The sequence below is a fragment of the Fusarium musae genome, chromosome 2 (assembly GCF_019915245.1).
Source record: "Fusarium musae strain F31 chromosome 2, whole genome shotgun sequence".
NCBI classification, from domain to species: Eukaryota; Fungi; Ascomycota; class Sordariomycetes; order Hypocreales; family Nectriaceae; genus Fusarium; species Fusarium musae.
In genome coordinates, this window is record NC_058388.1 from 1,745,484 (window position 1) to 1,764,644 (window position 19,161).

Sequence of the window (19,161 nt, forward strand, 5' to 3'; positions counted from 1 at the left end):
CCCCCGTCGGAACCTACCTAAGCAACCCCAACCTGGCAATTTACAAATTGCGCCTGAGGCAGTCAAGAAAGAGTATTAGGTAATGGATTTGCTAGTCTGCATTGGCTGGCTTGGATCTTCTAGTGCAATCACAGTGGAGAGAACAAAGCAGTCTTTTTATATCCCTTAGGACACCTCCGAGGTATCTTTTTAGGGTCTATGCAATAAAAGTGACAGTATCAGGAATATCTCTCTTCTCTTATCTATACCTGTATGGAATAAAGTACAATTGATAATGCAAATTGCAGGCTGTGACCTTGACTTATGCTGCTGTGCCTCCTTTCAAGGCTTGTTGGTATTTATGGTGAAAATATCAGCAGCCAATCTAGGTAACAATTGTTGTCAGACCCATATAAATGCATAAGACCAATGAGCATAAGGATTGGTTGACTCATGATAAAAGCATATTAAATGTCTTTTATTGAGAGTTGATACTGGGTAGAAGAGTAATAGAGTCTATTCCGGAAGAGGGGCAAAAAGCTAATGTGTCATGTTACTGAGATGCCTAGATCTATCTCACCATGGCTTCAAATCGATCAATCACAATGTAACACGAGCTAGGAGGCTTAGGGACGTAGTAGGCTCTTACTGGGCTTTTGTATGTTTTAAAAGACACGATCTTAAGCCCCATAACCCCCAGCATGTGTTAGTGGTCTCACCTCTTGAGCCTTTTCTTCTCGGGGCCATCTTCCTCGTCGCTCAGCTCCGCGTATTGGGTTTGTGGCTGCGTCTTGCTCCAGGCTTTGGTAAACATAGGGTCACTCTGGGCCTTGTCTGCGTATTTCAGTAGAGCTTCTCGCGGATCTTCGTGCAGCATGCGCGCAAGAGGAATATTCTCTGCAATGAGCTTCTCGTCCGGCTGGTTCTTCTGGAATGGTGTCTGTTGGGGGATGTGGGGGCGTCGAGGATCTTTCGAGCGGCCTGATACTGTAACTCCAGATGGCTTTGAGCTTCTCGTTGCACCTGGCACTACAATCGCATCACCAGATACGCCAACAGACTGGTCCATTGTTAATTCAGGATTGTCGTCAATATGTCGCTTCTTCGGTGCTCGTGACATGACGTCAACAGCGCCTCTACTCGACATCTGCGGGTTGTACAAGACATGTGTCTCGGCATTAGCTGAACCTGTCACGATCTGATTAATCTTTGGATGCCAATCCACTGTAATTAGTGGCGACCCAGGTGTTATTTCAGTGACATGCTCTGCGCGCAGATTGCCAGGATTCAGAATGTGGAGATGGCCGGTCGCGGAGCCCGTGATGATGCTTGTCGAGTTTGGCGCATACTTGATGTTGCTCGTAGGGAAATGGTCTGAGGTTGAGGTATGTGCGACTGTGACGAGAGGCTTCGTGAATTTGCGGGCGTCCCAGAGTTTGATCAAATCGTCGCCTCCCCTTGTGACTACCATGCGACCGTCGGACGATATATCAATGCCACTGGTCCACGATTGCGGTTTATGTGCGTCGCGAATTTCTCCTGCAGGTCGTGAGAAAGGACTATTGCCACTGTACATGACCAGCGAGCCATCCAAGGCTGCTGCGACAAGGACGTTGCTGTTTCCTTGGGGTGAAGATCCCCATGCAACCGCGGTCATCTTGGTTCGACCAGCAGAGCCAGCGGCTTTGGACTTGAACACAACGACGTCTCTCTGCGTCCGTTTGTTGTTGATATCCCAAATTCTCAGTGTGCTATCTGTACCCGCAGTTACGCACAAGTTCTTCTCAGTTGGGTGCCAGGTGCCAGTCGTGATTTCGGATATGTGGCCCTTGGTGTTGTGCATGTCACGAAGGTACATGTCTCCCTTGACGAATTCTGTAACAATATCGCCGTCCCGGGACAGTATCTTCGCTTGGGGATGCGCTGAAACACAAAGTAGGACACCTCCTGCTAGAGGGTTGAATTCTATGTGGTGGATAGGATGCGATTGCGAGTTAACGTCGGATGCCTTCGTTTCGTAAGGGTCGACGGATCGGAAAGATCTCAGCGTGCTGGGAGTCATAGAAGTAAAATCATGCAACTTGACAGTACAGTCTGTGGAAGCAGTTGCTAGGCGTCCTCCTGCTGGATCTAGCGAGACTGTGGTGACTGCGCGATCGTGGGTTTTAAGAACAAGCTCGTGTGATACAGGGAATTCATCTTGGTCGGAATCGTCGCTGTTGTCGCTGTCGGAGTCATCACTAGAACCTTGCCTTTTCTTTCCACCACTGACTTCCGCGGCTTTTCTGCGACTTCTTTCGATTTGGGCTGTGACATCGGCCTCTTTCGATTTCTTCCCAAAGGATGTGGGCAAGAAAGATCTCATAGGATCGTCTGCTGCCAGTTCGGAAACTTCAATCTCGAAATCATCGTCGGAACTCATGGCAAACAGGATGGTTATTAATTGCCAAATAGGAGGAAGAGAAAGAAAGACGAAGTTACGTGGGGCTGAGAAGGTCACGGTGGGAGTTATTTAAGGTAAGTAGGTAGTCAGGCAGGCGGGCAGGCGGTCTGATCTGGTTGAAGTTTGCCTGGGCGGCGCTGGTTGGATTTGTCGACCGCCCCGGTTCTTTTCCTCCTCTTGAGCAGGACAATGAATACCTAAGTAGCTAGGGACATGAATTGATACCTCGTCTCACCCATTGCTATTACGAATGCCACCGTGCTCGTTGGTACTGGCCAATCTGCGTTATTCTTATATTTCTATGGTCCATAACAGTTTTCATTCTCGTTAGGGCGAGTAACCAGTTGTAACTGAAGTGTCATTACTCCTTGGGCTTCGTTTGGTATATCACTATGGTGAAGTTTAGTCTAATACCGTTTTTCATTTACCAACAGACAAACTGTCAGGTAGTCTACTTGATACGCATCCCTACGAAAGAAAGACATCAATCATCTATTCTTGCTACGGAGTACTCCGTAGAATTGGCCCGAAATACTCGGTTTCCGGTAGCTTTTTCCATCCGGAAGCACCCTGCTCCCTTATTCGTTTGCATACACTCTCTAATGAAAGGGCCTTGCACGTGTGTTTTCTTTTACCTAAACAATAGACCTAATTCACGATATCGTTCTTGGATGAAATTGCCGAGTAGATACGGTTTAGAACAAACCTTCCACAAGGAGTATATTTCGTGCCTTCCATCACCGAGTGATGAAAGCAATTCATATTGATTGATTGGCTGACTCCCACGACCCACTTCTTGACCCAGAGCTAACCTTCACCTCGCTGAGTTATGTCATCTTAACGCAACAAGAATAACAGGGCACCAAGCTCCAACAGCACAGTTGCCAGAATGCCTCCAGATTCTCTATTAGACGATGATGGATCATATGTATCCTCAGAAGACTCAGACTTCGCTCTGGATGATTCGCCGGACCAGACTTCCGATCACTCTGACGCAGAAGATTCCGGCGACAAAACAGCTAACAAAAGAAGTCACCCACAAGATGAAGCCGATGCAGGATATGATAACTCGGGTGATGAGGCGATCATCAAAAGGGGTGAGAAGCGTCGTAAGAAAACGCAAGCAAAAGGCATACGCAACCCAGACGAGGGCGAGGGCGGTCTGATCAAGACTCGTAGACAGCGTGCCGCTGAGTATGTCTCTGATGTTCGTATCCCTCGGTGTGTTTTACTGACAAGAACTACCAGGAAGGAAGAGCGTCAATATGCGACAAACAACGAGCCAGTCACTATCGATGTCGATGCGCTATGGGCGCAAATGATATCCAAACCACGAACTCCAGGGAACAAGGACGAGCGACCCAACGACGCAGAAACAAGTACCAACTTCATTGACAAGCCAGACGACTCAGCTGAGAAAAACTCACATTCAACAGTATCCGACCAGTCATCAACAATGATTCGAATCAAACGTACGTATAACTTTGCTGGTCGAATACACATAGAGGAAAAGCTGGTTCCGCGTGACTCAGCCGAAGCAAAGCTTTATCTTGCCTCACAAGGTCAGGAGGCACCCAAGAATAGCCCCGAAAAGAACGTTACCAGAAAGGCGTTTCGATCATCTTTCGAGCCTCAGGTGGATCTTCTTCCCCATCGGGTCGATCTGAATCTCGGAATGGCCGCCCGGATCAAGGCTGGCAAAGAGGCACAAGCCAAGAAACTCAATGTTGTCGAGAAGAGTCGTATGGACTGGGCTGGTTACGTGGACAAGGAAGGCATCAAGGATGAGCTTGAGTTGGCTGGCAAGTCCAAAGATTCATACATGGCGAGAGAAGACTTTTTGGCAAAGAGCGAGGCCCTTAGAGAAGAGGATTCGAGAAGGGCAAGGCTCGCTGGGAAAGCTTGATCCGCCTGTGGTCTTTTTTTTTTTTTTTTTTTTTTTTTTTTTTTTTTTTTTTTTTTTTTTGGCGTTTCGGCGTTTCGGCACGATACCATGGGACTGGGTATCACTTTCAATCAATATCTGGCGTTCACAAGGTCGGTAGGTAGGTATATCGACCTGCCATTCCATGGGACCAGGTATGTGTAAGGTAGGTAATCAATATTGGGAACATCAAAAGGTCTCCCAAATACTACCAGCTCTTCCTGATTCTTAAATATCACATACCAAGCGTTTGTTTTGTTCGTAATGTTTACGCTGATCATAGATTACTCTGCACCCTAGGCACTTACCTAATTACGTAGGTACCTAGGTAGTATACCTTACCACCCAAATCAATCACAGAGCGGGGCAGCCTTGTTGTAGTGGGATGTGAGGCTGAAAATTACTCGGTACCTTGGCAGTAGCCAAAATTTCCTTTCAGCCTCATAATCCCAGCCCAGTGCTTACCATTGTTGACCTTGAATCAAATCCGCCCGCAATGGCTATCTTAGGCAAGCGCAAGGCTGAGCCTGAGCCTTTAGTATCCCGAGAAGACGCTGCAGCCATTTTCAGACGACATTTCGAGGCAGAATTTGCACCCCTGCCAGAGGCGGAAACCGCTAGATCGGATTTCAAGAAGACCAAACATGAGGGAAGCAGCAACGACATCGAGAGCAAGGAAGAGGAGGATAACAATAATAGTGACGGGGACGATGGCGAATGGGGTGGGCTCTCCGACGAGGACTCTGTCACAGAAGAACAAAATCAAACAATACAGGTCGTAGACCACTCGAGCAAGCAACCGCCGAAACCAGCATCAATGTCAAAACGAGAGCTCAAAGCTTTCATGGTATGGATTGCGTCGTATTGATCACTCCAGGACATGGCACTAACGGGAAACTCCACAGTCATCACGACCTCCAGAGCAAACAATACCCAAGACCGAGCAGTCTCTGTCAGCGACTTCATCGTCCTCAAACACTCTCCCCGAAGACGCACCCTCCCTTCTAGCCCAAGACCTTGAACTCCGACGACTCCTTGCAGAATCGCATCTTCTCGCGCCGGCCATCTCAGCATCGGGTACCACTATTGCACCCAAGGCTTTTGCTACAGGCCGCACTCGTCAAAAGGCTACGGACTTGCGCGTCCAGGCTCTAGGGTCCAAAGTGTCGATTCACAAGCAAGAAAAGATGCCCATGAACATGCGCAAGGGTATTGTTGCTGCGGCAGACGCACGAGAAGCGAAGCGCCGGAGAGAAGCTAAGGAGAATGGAGTGATCCTCGAACGAGAGACTGGTAAGAAGAAAGGGCGTAGAGATAGGGGAAGGGATGTTGCTGTTGACCGACCGGGAGTTGGTAGACTCAAGGGGGCAGAACTACGCTTGAGCGACAAGGATATCAAGAGCATAGAGGGTGGAAGAGATGCGTTTGGTAGGAGAAGCCGGCGTTAGGATGGTATTTGGAACCCACTTTCGTCCGCGCAGCAAGACCTCATTATCACTTCAAGCGACAGCCTTCGAAATGCCATGTAAAAAAGCAACAGTCTCTTCTTTTGATCTACTCCATGTAACCATTCCCAGTCAGCAGTCTCCCTAGCATAATGCCTAGGAATACAGTCTTATTCAAGGAATAGAAACCGTATATATACAGATATTTCCCTAATCCATTTCGGCTTAACACGTTCGTAATGTTCTGAGCTACGTGAAAATCTTCCCAGAAGCTACAAGAGTATGAATCTATTGGGGCCATATTTTAAGCACATGTAGGCGCTTCCAGGTACAAAAAAAAGAAATTTAAAATATAAACAAAGGAAAGGTCAAGGACAGCGCGCGCATATAACCATTGCAAATTTCCACCAAATTTGAAGCCATAAATCCCTTAAAGTCATGATCTGAGCGCAACTAAAATGACAAATTCGTACGCAGGTTTGCCGTTACATCATACCGCTGGCGTTGATAGCAGCCGGTTGACTCATTGTCATGGGCATGCTGAGAGTCTCGAGACTATTATATGATGGCGTGGGTGCCATACTTGAAGGTGGGGTTGAGCCATGCGCAGCAGCGTTGAGGGAGCCGGTCACATAGGCGCTATCAGAGTGTGGGGAAGCTTCTTCGAGTGAGCCAAGGTGGTCGTCACCAGAGAAATCCTCATCTTCCTCGCCTGACAGGTTCAAGGAACCATCTCCGCCATCTTCACGGCCATGAGTACGCTTGTGTCTAGTGTTGAGTATTAGTGACAGCTCCGTTACATGGTTGGGTGTGCAACATACTGCGCCAGGTTATCAGATCTTGAGAATGCTTTACTGCAGTGAGGACAGATGTAAGGTCTTTCTTGCGTATGTGTTCGCACGTGTCTATACATCCTTCAGTTTAGTCTCTATACCTTAATATGAGATGGCGAACTTACCGCTTGAGATGTTCCAAACGCTTGAAAAGACGGCCACAGGTGGGGATGGGGCAAGAGTGCGACTTCTGAGGATATGGACCGACTTCCATGACGGTTGCGGAGCGAGCACGTCTGACAGCGCCATTGGGAGCAGGAACAGAACGCCGCTGATCATTGACATCGCCAGAAAATTCCTCGCCAGCAAGATGGGGAAACTCTTGCTGGTGCATACCCATTGAGTGAGCAGCAGGGCTTCCTTCCACAGCAGACAGGGGGGTTCCGTGCCTTGACATGTTCTGGTGGTGTTGGGTGTTAACAGAAACTGCGGAGGTGCTGTAGGAGAGGCCGGGGGGTGAGTTGTCTGCCGACTCATCACCTTCAGCTACAGGGCCAACTGAAGCAGAAATTGATCGGCGAAGCTCAGAAGGCCGGTGGGTGTGTGTGTGAGAGACTGCTTGGGCAGTAGCAGCGGGGGTCGAAATTGCCGACATAGATGGAGGAATGGATGAACGCCGTCTTCTCTGCTTATATGTCGGTGAACCTTCGATCACAGAGTAGACGTTGTTTGTACCGTAAGGACGAGAGAACTGAGGGCCCGCCAAGTTGGAAGGTGGTAGTTGAACCATGCCGTTAAGACCGTTCATGCTAGCCATATGGTCAGGAATGGCCGAGTACAGGCCTGTCTCTTCATTGGCGATATATGCGGGCTCAGCCGAGATACCCAAAGCCTGTTGAGGGGGGGTGATGGGTTCAAAAGATATTCCTCGGTTGCTGTAATCCTCATACTGAGACGACACGAATGAAGGGGCAGGCGAATACTCGAGACCATAGGCAGGCATGGAGGCATGACGCTGGTGCCCTTGAGTGATTGGGACACCATTATGGTTGTACTGAACACGGGTGAAATCAGGTTCCCTCTTGACAGGGACGGCTTGGGCCATTGGGTGAGGCACCGCCATCGTCCCGTAAGGTACCATTGCGTCCATCCCCTCCGCCAAAGGGGGCATGGACTGGGGCATCATTGTCGGGGGAGGAGGCATCGAGTCCATCGCACGCATAACTGGGGAGGTGGACTGGCTCTGAGAGAAAGCAGACTGCTGAGCGCTGAAAGAGGATGAGTTGGCCTGTTGCGCTTTAGTCAGTTGCTCATAGAGCGACTGAGATGAGTCGTATTGAAAAGACAGAGCCGGTTCGCTGACAGCAACGGTGGTGGCTTCCTGACCCATCTTCTCACGCTTAAGATCGCGTTCCAGCGCGTCAAGAAACAGACGGTCGTGTGGGACACTGTACCAGTAAAAGACTTTTTGCTTCTTTTGTGTTCGGATGCAGTTGTTCTTGTAGAGAAAGTCGAGGAAGGCGCTCTTTGGCTCCTCCAGAGAAGCGTCCGTTCCAGACTTGAGATTTCGCAAGTCGGAGAAGATACCCTCCTCAAACTTCTTGGAGTTTTTGACAGGACGGCCAAAAGCCTGGAATCGGAACGACAAGCATCTCACGATATCTGTACCAGAAATGTGAAAAAGATTGTTCCTGAGGTCAAGTTAGTGACCAAACTCGTGATTGACACCGTCACTCTCATCTTACCAGAGAATGCAAGAGACGTATTCGCCAGTTGGCAGCAAGAATCGGCGAATGTACTGATCGGGCTGCCAGTCGACAGGGGCTGAGATGAGGAAGTACTTCACTGAAAAAATGTGTCAGAACACCAGAGACAATTTTCTCGCACCGAGGACTTACAGTTGTCAACTTGCTGCAGGGCGACTTGAGCATCATGAGGCAGAGCTTGCTGAGCCTCAGTACTCAGCATGAAAGTTTCGGGCTTCTGAGGCGCCATTGTGGAGTGTTGCGGATACATCTTGCCGGGCTCTGATAGTGTTGTCTATAGTGACGTGACCGTGGTTGGTCAGTCGAGTCGATGGCGCTCAACGGCCGGGAGTCGTTGCGAAGCGAACCGAAAAGTCTGGCAGATGGCAGTCGAAACTTGTGGCGAGCAAGTGATGAAGGTGCAATCAACAGTTTTTAGCCAGATTCAATGAGAATGAAATGGTCGAGGCGCAGCCTGGATCCGAGTATAAATAACGATGGGAATGATGCTTGTTGACCAAAATTCGAGACCAGCCCGGAATGATGGAATCGCTGCGCAATGCGATTCGAGACTCAGCAACCGCGTCAAGCGAATGTGACTGAGAGGCGTCTGGAGTGCAACCGTCAAGGCGTAGGCGATGGTGGGGGATCGAAGTCGAAGTTTCGCGCGAAACAAGAAATCGAACCAGATTAAAGCTATAAGCAAGCAACAACGGAGAAGCAAGAAGCGAAAAGATATCAACAGAGCCGTAGAGCAATGTTCATCAAGAGCGAGCAGTGGCCTCGTGAAGGAAAACGAAGGACAGCTGAAAGCGTAGCGGCGCGTTGAGGATGAACTTGAGACGTCGGGGGAGAAGGCGGCTTCTATTGAGTTGGAAAGAGAAACGAGTTTGAGGGCAACTCCGGAATGGATCCGCGGAGTGTGGAGCGAGGGGAGAGGGGAGGAGGGAGGAGTGCAAAATGAAGGGAAAACAAAACGACAAGAGGAAAAGATTTCGGAAGGGAAATCTGAGCGGGCGAGCGAGGATATACGGGGGTTTAATGAGATGTTGTGTGGGAGAGTGTCGCGCCGATGGGTCTGGGTAGCAAGTAAGGCAGAGGAAGAACAAGGCAAGTAAGTGAGTGAGTGAAGAGACGGAGACCCATGGAAAGGAGAACAGAGTAACCCAAGGGCAAGTACCTGGGTGCTGGGCCTGGCATGGCAGGTGAGGTGCGCGCGGACACATGGGGTGGGTTCCAATCAGGTTGGGATTGGACTTCCAGAGCACGCGCCAACCTGAAAAGTGAACGACAGTGTTGCGAGGGCGGGAGAGCAGCCACATACCACGCACGGTGCTTTTGGGGAGGAGCCAAGTGGGATGGAGGGTGGAGAGCCTAAGGGCTTCCTCCTCATCAGCAACGGGAGCAGCGGAGTCAATGTCAGAGCATCATTCAGCGTCCCAATCAGAGACAACAGGTGGAGGCTCATCGTTCTGCGTTCTGCTTGTACTAGAGCCAGCACAGTGTGGCTTCCTTTCTGCCTCCATTCCTACCTACCTACCTATGCACTGCAACGAATAAACTAATCCTACCTATAGATGGGAACGATAACGGGCAATGGATGGGTTCAGGTCACCTTTGATGGAACCTGCAATAGCTCTCTATTCCATGTCATTAATCCTCTTCTGCTTCTTGTCTTTCACTTATACATACGCCTCTACCCTGTCACTTAGCAACTACCCAAACACTTTTTGGTCTTTAGTTTATTCTAGATTAGAAACCCCTGGAAGACCAAAAACTGGACTACGCACTCCATTTTAGCAGTCCGATTAGGAACCCAGGCTAATAACAGACTCGCAGGGAGATGTGAGCCATTCTATCCCTACGGTAATGGATTGTACATACTGTACAGTATGGCGTGCTATAATAGTATCACAACAGAAGTCTTATGAAGTTGATACACTTACGTTCAATACGGTGCCTCCGCATAGAGTACTCCAGTTCCGATAACAGAGCCAGGCTTGGAGCCTTGCTACATACTAGTTTCTGCGCGCCCTCATTCTTTAATATCAATTACCGGTATGGAGTTGGTTGCAAGGCGCCGTGGAGCTGACTCTCCAGTAAGTGGCTTTTGTATGGGCTCCAACTTAAACCCAGCGCAAACGGCGATATTACCGCGTACAATGTAGGTGAAGAAACAATAGAATGGGAAGATTGCCTGACAGCTTGCAAAGAAAAGACGGGGACGCCAACAACGCCAACAACGCCAACAAAGTCATTCACTATTGGCTCCCTTGACTACCAGGGATACAGAATTCGACAGGTTGATTCCACGCCCCTGCTTCAAAACAAACCCACGCTCCCTTCCGCGTCGGACGAGACTGCAGAATAGGGTTGAGGCCGAAAAGATCGACAAGGGTCGCGGAAACAAATCCAGAGTTGCATTTGCAGCTAAGCAACGTGGGTAACGGCCCTCGTTCTTGTCTTTTGATTGCTGTCTTACCAGTACAACCATTATACCAAGTAATTCACAAAGAAAATGACTGGGGACATGTACACAACAAAGCCCCAAAGACTGAAACGTAAAACACAGTCGGTTCATGGCCTGGCCGCATCGTGCCGCTTGTCTCAGTCTAATAATTGGATCTCAAAGGCCTCTCCCAAGTCTAGCCTAAAGGTTTGTGAGCTAATCTCGAAATTGCGACACACACATCGCCTGGTCATGATGCTAGTGGGATTCAATCAGTAACATCTCAACTTCAAGTGACTAGTACCTTAGGCAAGGTATGCCTCTACTTCAGAATCCCTTCGATGGTCGGACAGCCTAGTTATTGATTTAAATTTTCAGTGGGTTTGAACACTTGCAGGAAGAATAGGGCGTTTTCAGAGATGGGCACAACGACTAACTAACTACCTTACCTATTATTATTACTGGTATTACCTACACGTAGTACGGAGTAAGAAAGCCTCAACCATCAGAGGCTTTAGCGCTGTCAGCCAACCATGCTTGGTTTTGGTTTACTGTTTACCATCAGCTTTGAAGCCAAAAGTTTCCCACGGAAGCCAACCCATAATGTGGCTTTTGTCCAAGCGAGTGTCGCAATCTCATCGTATTTTCCAGAGTCAATCTCGGAGATCACTATCATACCATGCACTATAGTGTTCCTGCTAAAACAAATGGGGCCAATTCATGTTCAATACGGAGTACCTCGGCCGACGCTCTCCTCGCAAACAGCAATTCCTGATATTACCAGGCACCACATTATCAATATGCAGGAACAGTCCGGTTACAACGTGGGTGGCCGGCCGGTATAAGCTACGATCATAATGAAAGCAATAGTTAATTGATGGCTTAAGGCCATCCCTTGGATGTCAAGAAAAGGGGCTGATAATGTCTTCAAAGGTTGGAGGCCATCTATATGTTTGATTACAGCCGAGCACACAACGAGCAATCTACATATGAGCAGATTGAAGCGAGATGGGTCCATTCTCCCTCGAGATTCCCCCAACCGAACACAGTCGCAGATTGCTCATCTTGTCACTTTCGAGCCTTCTAGGGATAGGTACATAATCTCACCAGGTTCGTACAGTAGATCGCTCGTTGTATATGCACGACACAGCATTCACTATTTATGCTTGTTGAACAAAACAAAACTTTATTCATTTGTGTGGGGAAACTGTGGTGTATTAAAATGCTCATCGAATCCATAGGTAGCATGGATTATTTGCCATGTTTTCCCTGGCCTGGCCAATACTTCGTACAGTCAATAACTACATCGCATAAAACTATCAAATGTAGTTCGAGAACTAGACATTATGAATAACAATCGTTAATAAGAATATTATATCGCAGACATCGATATCGGCAGAACTTAATTTTTAAAGATCATCACACAAGTCGCAATGTAGTTTGCAAGACTACCTACGGAGTACATACTACGTAATAGCTGGACTATCGCTTAGCCTTCGTAGAGAAAGCATCATATCATCGGGGAGGGAGATGTTCCCAAGGGTAAGGCCCAGGAAGAGGGTTCGATAAACAATGCCCAGCTATTGACGAATCCTTGAGCTGGATTCCACTAAGCAACGTCTGCGCCATCTTCTTTTGATCCCATCCTCCGCTTCGCTTTTGATCAGAAATGCCGATGTGTTCCGCTGGTCAGTTGTAAGTCCGAATGCAAGACAAGGATATCCTTTCGGCTTACAGGATCAATTGTCTCTACACATCCCTGCCAGGGCTGTGTTAAGACAACGTCTTCATCGAGGTGAAACGTACCCGCTGGACTGCATCAGAGACCATATCCTCGCCTAGATGCTTGTGCACCAGTGATGCAGAACATCTGAAACCATCACACCCCTTCAATGTACCTGGGTTGTGATCAAGAGGGTAGCTGGACTAGCTGGGTCGTTGGGTCACTCTGTTTTACGATTCTACCAAACATGATCAAATCATCTTCACACTTTGCACCTACTACCCACCCGTTTGTACATTCGACCTATTAATTATTTTTTCATATTGATTGGATAAAAGCGTGTTATTTTATGGGCCAGTACTTTTCTGTAGACTAACAGTTTGGTTCAATGGTTGAGAACTCTGCACTTGACATTCAAGTGTGAAGTAGCAGGGAGCATGTTGAGCTGCTTCTCAAAAGAGTTTGGGTTATTTGGCTACCAGAACTCCATGTTTTGTCTCGAATCATATTATTTACTAATTACCAACTCCGATCATCACAGCTTTATAGTAACACTAGACAAGTGAGCCTCCATAGTATCGCGTTGTTGTCGTGGATTAGAATACTGTACAATCTGCGCGCCATCATGATCTCTCGCATTCGCAGCCAATCAGCCAAGCAACTAACAAGCTCGTTCTGGATACGAGTAAGACTTTCTTTTGTTTTTCTCAAATTTTGACTGGGCCTGGGTTTGACTCAACATTGACAAGTCATAATGAATTATCTAAACCGGAACCATTATGTCTGGCTTGCAGTCAGTGGCCTTGACTTGATCAAATCCTTGGAAACACCATCGATAAGCCAACACGATCGAGTACCAGTGGCTGGAAAGTGTGGTTGCATTGACTGCCATGGTCAACATTACCCCTGAGTAATTTTAAAATTACATACAACCAGATGCGCGACTTCATGTGAGCCTGTGACCTCTGATTCGCGCTATTGCGGGCCACTACAAGTCTTGAATGTCATGGCCTCAGCTGTTACTGCGAACTGTGCCTAATTTGTCACTTTGTTCCAAGTAACACGAGTCACTTCCCGGTGGCCCAGTGACTTGCCTGTCCACATACCAAAAGGTGCGTCAACCACATCTTGGGGTTAAAAATTCCTGACCGCAAGCCAACAATCGAGCGTCTATCCTACCAATCCTACATCAAACCCACGAGAAAATGGCAACGGCTTGCATTTACTGGGCCTCATTCCGTTTGACCTGGTTTAGCACTTGCTAGCCAAGGACTTCGCCGAACGGGCCGCCACACATCTTTTAACGCTGGTGTTTCAAAAGCTGGTGTGTGCCCGAGTTTAAGTTGAGCGTCTGAAAGCAACCAATCACAAAATCGGCAACATCCCCTGTCGGCATCACCCAAGATTTCTCTGGTCAAGTCCAGCAAGGGGTCCAGTTTGAGGTGCGTCTCGGCGGCTCCATTGGCTGTATCAAGTCGTCGCCCCAGCATCATCTTTATGCTTCATCTTCGTTCCAGCCTCTCGTGTTTCTGTTACAAGCCAGAAATAGCATCAATACCATGTTCATCAAACCTGCTGGCAGGGGATGGCCGCCGATCGGGCTGTTTCCCGGCGGTGGACCAATTCTTACGAGTTTGTTCTTTTTTTCTCTCACGGTATGTCAAGGATGGATTAAGCTGATGGTTATCTCCCAGTCATCATTGTCACCTCCTCATCAACCCAGCGCTAACTTGTGAAGCTTCTCAGTCGAAGCCTGAAGGGTCAGAATTGTGTTAATCATGAATTTTCGATACTAATACAAACCTACGGGGCTTATAATGCATCATTCCGAAAAATTGACCGGTGGTTGACCAAGAATACACTCATAAACTACACCCGTTTGTACCAGTATAATCGACCCGCCTTTCAGTTGATATACCACTGCCGCAACCCGAATGAATGTTCTATTCAGCTGAGAACCAAATTTGTTTGGCTAGGTCTCTTCCCTGCTACCTCGAAGACAGGATTCTGTATTAGCACTGGCGGATCTGGCTTGCATTATCTCAACCGTAGAACAGACTAATGACCTGAAACAGCCCAAGCCCCAAGCAGCGATCATATATTCACGATACGCTGTCCTGATATCAGCTTTGCTGCGATATGTACAAGTAGGTCCGTGTCAAACTATTCGCCGTAACCGAGATCTGTGTGTTCATCAAACTGAACTCGTTGGTTCTCTGGTTCATCGACAACAGTACTTTTGTGACCCAAAACCTCCTTTCACATCATGTTGCCGAGATCGTGAAACGGACCCTGTTCTCTGCTTCAAATACTTGAAACACGAAACGTCCAGCCACCAGCTTTCCCAGAAGATTTTGAAGCAGGCTCTTTGCGTTGTCGGTCATCAGGCCCGTCCCTTCACGCTTCGTACTCCTGTTTCCGGGGCATCAGGGGTCCATGTCCGCTTGTTCCTGCATACGACCTCTCCGTACAGAGTACAGCCATGTGCGATGCCCTCCCTTGAGTCATGTTACCCGTGGGTTATGAATTGAGGTAGTGGCTGAGTGGGCATCCTTCTTCTCTCCCTTGTTGAAGCGAGCCAGGTCTGCAAAGTTTCACCACACTTGGCACGCTATTCTCGTGAACCTGGCTGAACTGACTTCCCCATATGGATATAGGTATCTGTGAATGCAACGTCATTCAAACTAACGGGGTATGTCAAACCCTTTTACGCCATTTGATTGTTTGATCAGCAGCTTCTCTGTCCCTGATCTCGGTCGTGATCTAGATCCGAACGTTGGCCTCGAAGCGAGGTGGCTCTCACGATGGCGGAGACAATGATCAATGCTGTAGCAGAACACTTGGCTCGAGTATTCTACCAGTATTGTTGGGTCTCGTGTCGCCACTCTATCATTATTCAGCATGTAATTGACCCGGTCACTCTGCCAAGAAGGTATTGTTTGCTGCTATGTACCTACACAGTAGTGGTTTGTCAGAAGCTCTTCTCATTGTCAAGACAGATCTAAGTCTGGAGTCTGGACCATGCGCCCCATCAGTGCTCCTTGTTGTGAAACAATGCCACTATCAGAGCTTACCTCGCTGAGAGGCCCAACTGTGATGGCATAATGTGACGACAAACCCACAGCTCTGCTTCCTCCCGAGTGGTTGCTTTCCGGCGGTCGATACACAGAAGGTCGTCAGACTAATCGGACTGTCACTCGTTAACCTTGCCCAGACTTGCCAGGACCAGAGGATCGCCACTATCTCTGGCTGAGCAGAATTCTCAGCCCCTCCAGTTGGATGTGTTGGTTGATCTGGCAGCCACAGTGTGCGCGTGCTGAAGACTTGCTTGCTGATGTGCTTGTTTCGAGCAAGCTCAGCTACCTATCTTGGGCTTCTTCCGAAGCGACCGGTCAAAACACCACGTATGTGTCTTAAGGCGCGTAGATGTAAGTAACCCAAATAGTCACTATATAAATAGTAGTGTTCCTTATTTGATTTATTGTTTTGTTTTTGAAACGCTCCATTGTCGCCCGTCGAAAGTGGCCCGGTATGCGAATGGTCGGCCTGCAGCCGAATCAAAGAGTAAGCGCATATTGAAACGCGGCCATAAGACAACCCAAGGATGATATGCGCCGGTCTGATCATTGTGAGGGACATGAGAAGAATGACATTCATTGTTTGTGGTGTTGGCAAAGTTGTGTGAGATAGTGTAGGGTAGACTCGAGCTCACCGTGCATTCGTATACTCAATTTAGGAACAACTTATCTTTGGTTATGATGCTGTTCCTCAGCTGCGTTGCGCAGATACCTTTGGTTCAGAGTAAATCATGTAGCGGCAGTTAGAAGCCACCCAAAGTATGCACCATCGGTTAGCTTCCTGGAGTAATGAAGCGACCAAGATGACCTAGGCACCAGGTATGCGAAAATAACAGCACACAAAGGTTAAAGAAATGTATACTTTAACACTCCTGCATCATATCGCTGAAAAATCTCGACGAATGCGCTTGGCTCGTAGACTATCAGCGGGTCAACAAAGAAAAATCTTTAGAAACCCTATCTAACTATATATACAAATTCGCTACAGCTACAATCCATTCCCATGGCTTTCAAGGCCTGGGACGAGGTCACTATTCAGATCCCACAAGAGTTCGAAGAGCTCTTCAAGATCTTGCCTCCTCTAACTCGAGCTCAAGCTGGCGGATACGCTCGCTCTGATCCTGGGAGCCAGAGCTAACCTTTCGCTTGAGAGCCTCGACTTCAGCGGTGAGCAATGTGATAAGCTTCGTCTGGCCTTCAATTAATTGCTTGATTTCCGCAAGAGAAGAGTCGCTACCGCTGGGGGCGGAGGAGACAGCTCGGGGGGCTGGAGATGTGAGTGGCGGAGCCGCGGACGCCGCGGCAGCAGTAGTCTTGACTGGAGAAGATGGCTTTGCGACGATGGCAGGAGAAGGAGCGGGGGCAGTTTGCGGTTGAGCAGGAGGAGTAAATTTTGCAGGGACAGCTTGACGCTGAGCAGGTCGCGAAACCTCCTCGAAGCTGGAGGCGTCATCATCCTCCTCCTCCTCCTCCTGCTTATCCTGGTATTTGGAAGCCATAGCAGAGATTGATCCCTTCTGTTCACTCATACTGGGAGGAGGAGATCGCAGTGCCGGCGCTGGCTTGGCTTCTTCCTTCTTGGGCTCTTCCATCTTTGTTGCAGGCTTCTCAATGACAGCAGACGGGGCTGCAGGAGCCTTGAAGTCAGAGGTGATCTCCTTGGGCGCAGTGCCGTCGTAGACGCTCTCAAGGTCAATCTTGTTAGGAATAGCAGTCTTGCCATCGAACCATTCCTGGGCAGTTGCAGCGGGCTTAGTACCAGTGGCAGGAGGGAAGATATCAGCCTGGAAGGTCTCAGCGCGTCGTGGTACGGTGAATGAGATAGGCTCAATATAAGCGTCGTTGACTGTTTTGTAAGCCCTCATGACCTCATTCTCGTGGGTCTAGAACTGTCAGTAAACGTGACACTATATTTGATACAAGGAAACCGTACATTGATGCCTCGTCGAGGCATAAAGGCAATGCCGCGTTGAGGGTCGCCCGATTTGTACTCGCTAAGGAATTCGAACTTATCGTTCTCGTATTCAAAGTATCGAATGTTGCCATCGCTGGAGCAGCGTCAGTAGCGTCGCGAAACATGCGTACATATGAGAACTTACCCCTTGCCAGCAAGGTACAGGCAGTTTGAACCATCATCTATCACGTATTTCTTTTAGCACTGGCGTAGCCCGAACATTCGAGGATAAACCTTACCCCAGAAAGGCATGCAGACACCAGAGATGGAATCCAGCATGGTAAAGCCGCCAATGGGCTCCGTCCTGCCAGGCTCCCAGAGAGCTATTTGTCGTTCACTCATACGCGAGAAACCAGTCGTCGCGAAGCGATTGTGCTCTCCCAGCCAGACAGCGCGACTATTCTTGGCACCACTATGGCCAGGCGCTTCATGAACGGGCTTCTCCTGTCGGACATCCCACACCCGAATCTTCTTATCTCGCGAGGTAGTAACGAGCATGCTGCCACTAGCATTCCATGACAGGCTCTGGACGATATCGTTGTGCTTGAGAGCAAGAGGCGACTGACCGGTGCCAATGTCCCAGAGTTTGACCGTGAAGTCGCCAGATGCAGAGGCGAGAATATTTTCGGCCGCAGGATTGAAAAGGACCTGTCCGACCTTTCTGATCGGGGATTAGTGACTTGACTGACAAGCGACAATATATGAGACCAACCTGGGGTGGCCAGCAAGCTTGCTCACAGGTGCGACATCTGTAATTTCCTCGGCGTCGGTATGTAGCGTAAAGCCTTCAGGAACCTCCCAAATAAAAACCTTGCCATCATCGGATGCAGAGGCAACAATATTGTCGTGAAACGGGTTCCTTGAATTATCGTAAGCGCCAACGCAGCTCGGGGGCCTAACAATGGGAATGCATACCAGTCAGTGTCGAGTACCGCAGCAGTATGGCCACGAAACAGTGGAATCTGGTCAGGAAGTTTTCCACGCTCGTTCAGAGGAACAACAGCGAATGCGCCGCCACCGGAGGCATCCCAGTTGACTGAGAGATACTCGGGATTGACCTAAACGAAACCAACCACCCCCTAAATCAGCGCGTTGAACTCTCTCGTTGAAAGACTGATTGCATCACGCGCGGCGATGTAGTACGACGCACCTTGACCAAGTTTGTGTCCCAAGCATTACGACTAATATGAAGGTTGTCGTAGCAAAATTCCTTTCTCGTGGACTTTCCAAAGACGTGTCCTGGTGAGCAACGTCAGCATAACGAATCTCGGCGCGGTTCGTTTGCGCCAGCACGTACGATACTTGGACGCCCGCACAAAACGGCCAGCCATGGTAGTTTATAGTTAATCAAGAGTGAATTTAATGAGAACGGAATGACAGTGTATGCGGTCACAAGACGTCGTTATATCGAGGATTGATTGAGTCGCTAATGGGTCAACTTGGCAACGACGCCGTGGTTGTAGTAGGGGAGGTAAGATGTACTAACTAATACGGGGTGAGGTCCTGTACCTAGCTACCTAGGTAGTACCTACCCACCTGAGGTGTGAGCCACAGAAATTGCGCTGCGCCTCATAAGCTCCCTGCTGGGCTAGGATATCGAGGTGGGTCATACCGCCCAACACCGCTCCCATGAACCTGGATACGTGTTG

The 19,161-nt window shown here is 48.8% G+C and overlaps 5 protein-coding genes across 5 annotated transcripts; 2 read left to right on the plus strand and 3 right to left on the minus strand.

Annotated features, from left to right (window-relative positions):
• Window positions 1-694: 694 nt before the first annotated feature.
• On the minus strand, window positions 695-2,401 carry J7337_002493 (uncharacterized protein; the record flags this gene model as incomplete). The annotated part of the gene is made up of 1 exon (XM_044820221.1): window positions 695-2,401. The coding sequence occupies one exon, from the start codon at window positions 2,399-2,401 to the stop codon at window positions 695-697; it is 1,707 nt and encodes a 568-aa protein (XP_044684521.1).
• A 910-nt stretch (window positions 2,402-3,311) lies between these two features.
• Window positions 3,312-4,328, plus strand: SWC5 (swr complex subunit; the record flags this gene model as incomplete). Its single annotated transcript, XM_044820222.1, has 2 exons — window positions 3,312-3,643; window positions 3,671-4,328. 2 exons carry the CDS (start codon window positions 3,312-3,314, stop codon window positions 4,326-4,328), a joined length of 990 nt encoding a protein of 329 aa, XP_044684522.1.
• Window positions 4,329-4,842: 514 nt separating this feature from the next.
• J7337_002495 (uncharacterized protein) lies at window positions 4,843-5,794 on the plus strand (the record flags this gene model as incomplete). The annotated part of the gene is made up of 2 exons (XM_044820223.1): window positions 4,843-5,193; window positions 5,252-5,794. 2 exons carry the CDS (start codon window positions 4,843-4,845, stop codon window positions 5,792-5,794), a joined length of 894 nt encoding a protein of 297 aa, XP_044684523.1.
• Window positions 5,795-6,276: 482 nt separating this feature from the next.
• On the minus strand, window positions 6,277-8,559 carry J7337_002496 (uncharacterized protein; the record flags this gene model as incomplete). The annotated part of the gene is made up of 4 exons (XM_044820224.1): window positions 6,277-6,559; window positions 6,750-8,255; window positions 8,310-8,409; window positions 8,463-8,559. 4 exons carry the CDS (start codon window positions 8,557-8,559, stop codon window positions 6,277-6,279), a joined length of 1,986 nt encoding a protein of 661 aa, XP_044684524.1.
• An 8,063-nt stretch (window positions 8,560-16,622) lies between these two features.
• Window positions 16,623-18,843, minus strand: CRN1 (Coronin-like protein crn1; the record flags this gene model as incomplete). The annotated part of the gene is made up of 8 exons (XM_044820225.1): window positions 16,623-17,441; window positions 17,492-17,606; window positions 17,658-17,694; window positions 17,752-18,173; window positions 18,225-18,371; window positions 18,428-18,570; window positions 18,663-18,751; window positions 18,810-18,843. 8 exons carry the CDS (start codon window positions 18,841-18,843, stop codon window positions 16,623-16,625), a joined length of 1,806 nt encoding a protein of 601 aa, XP_044684525.1.
• Window positions 18,844-19,161: the final 318 nt, after the last annotated feature.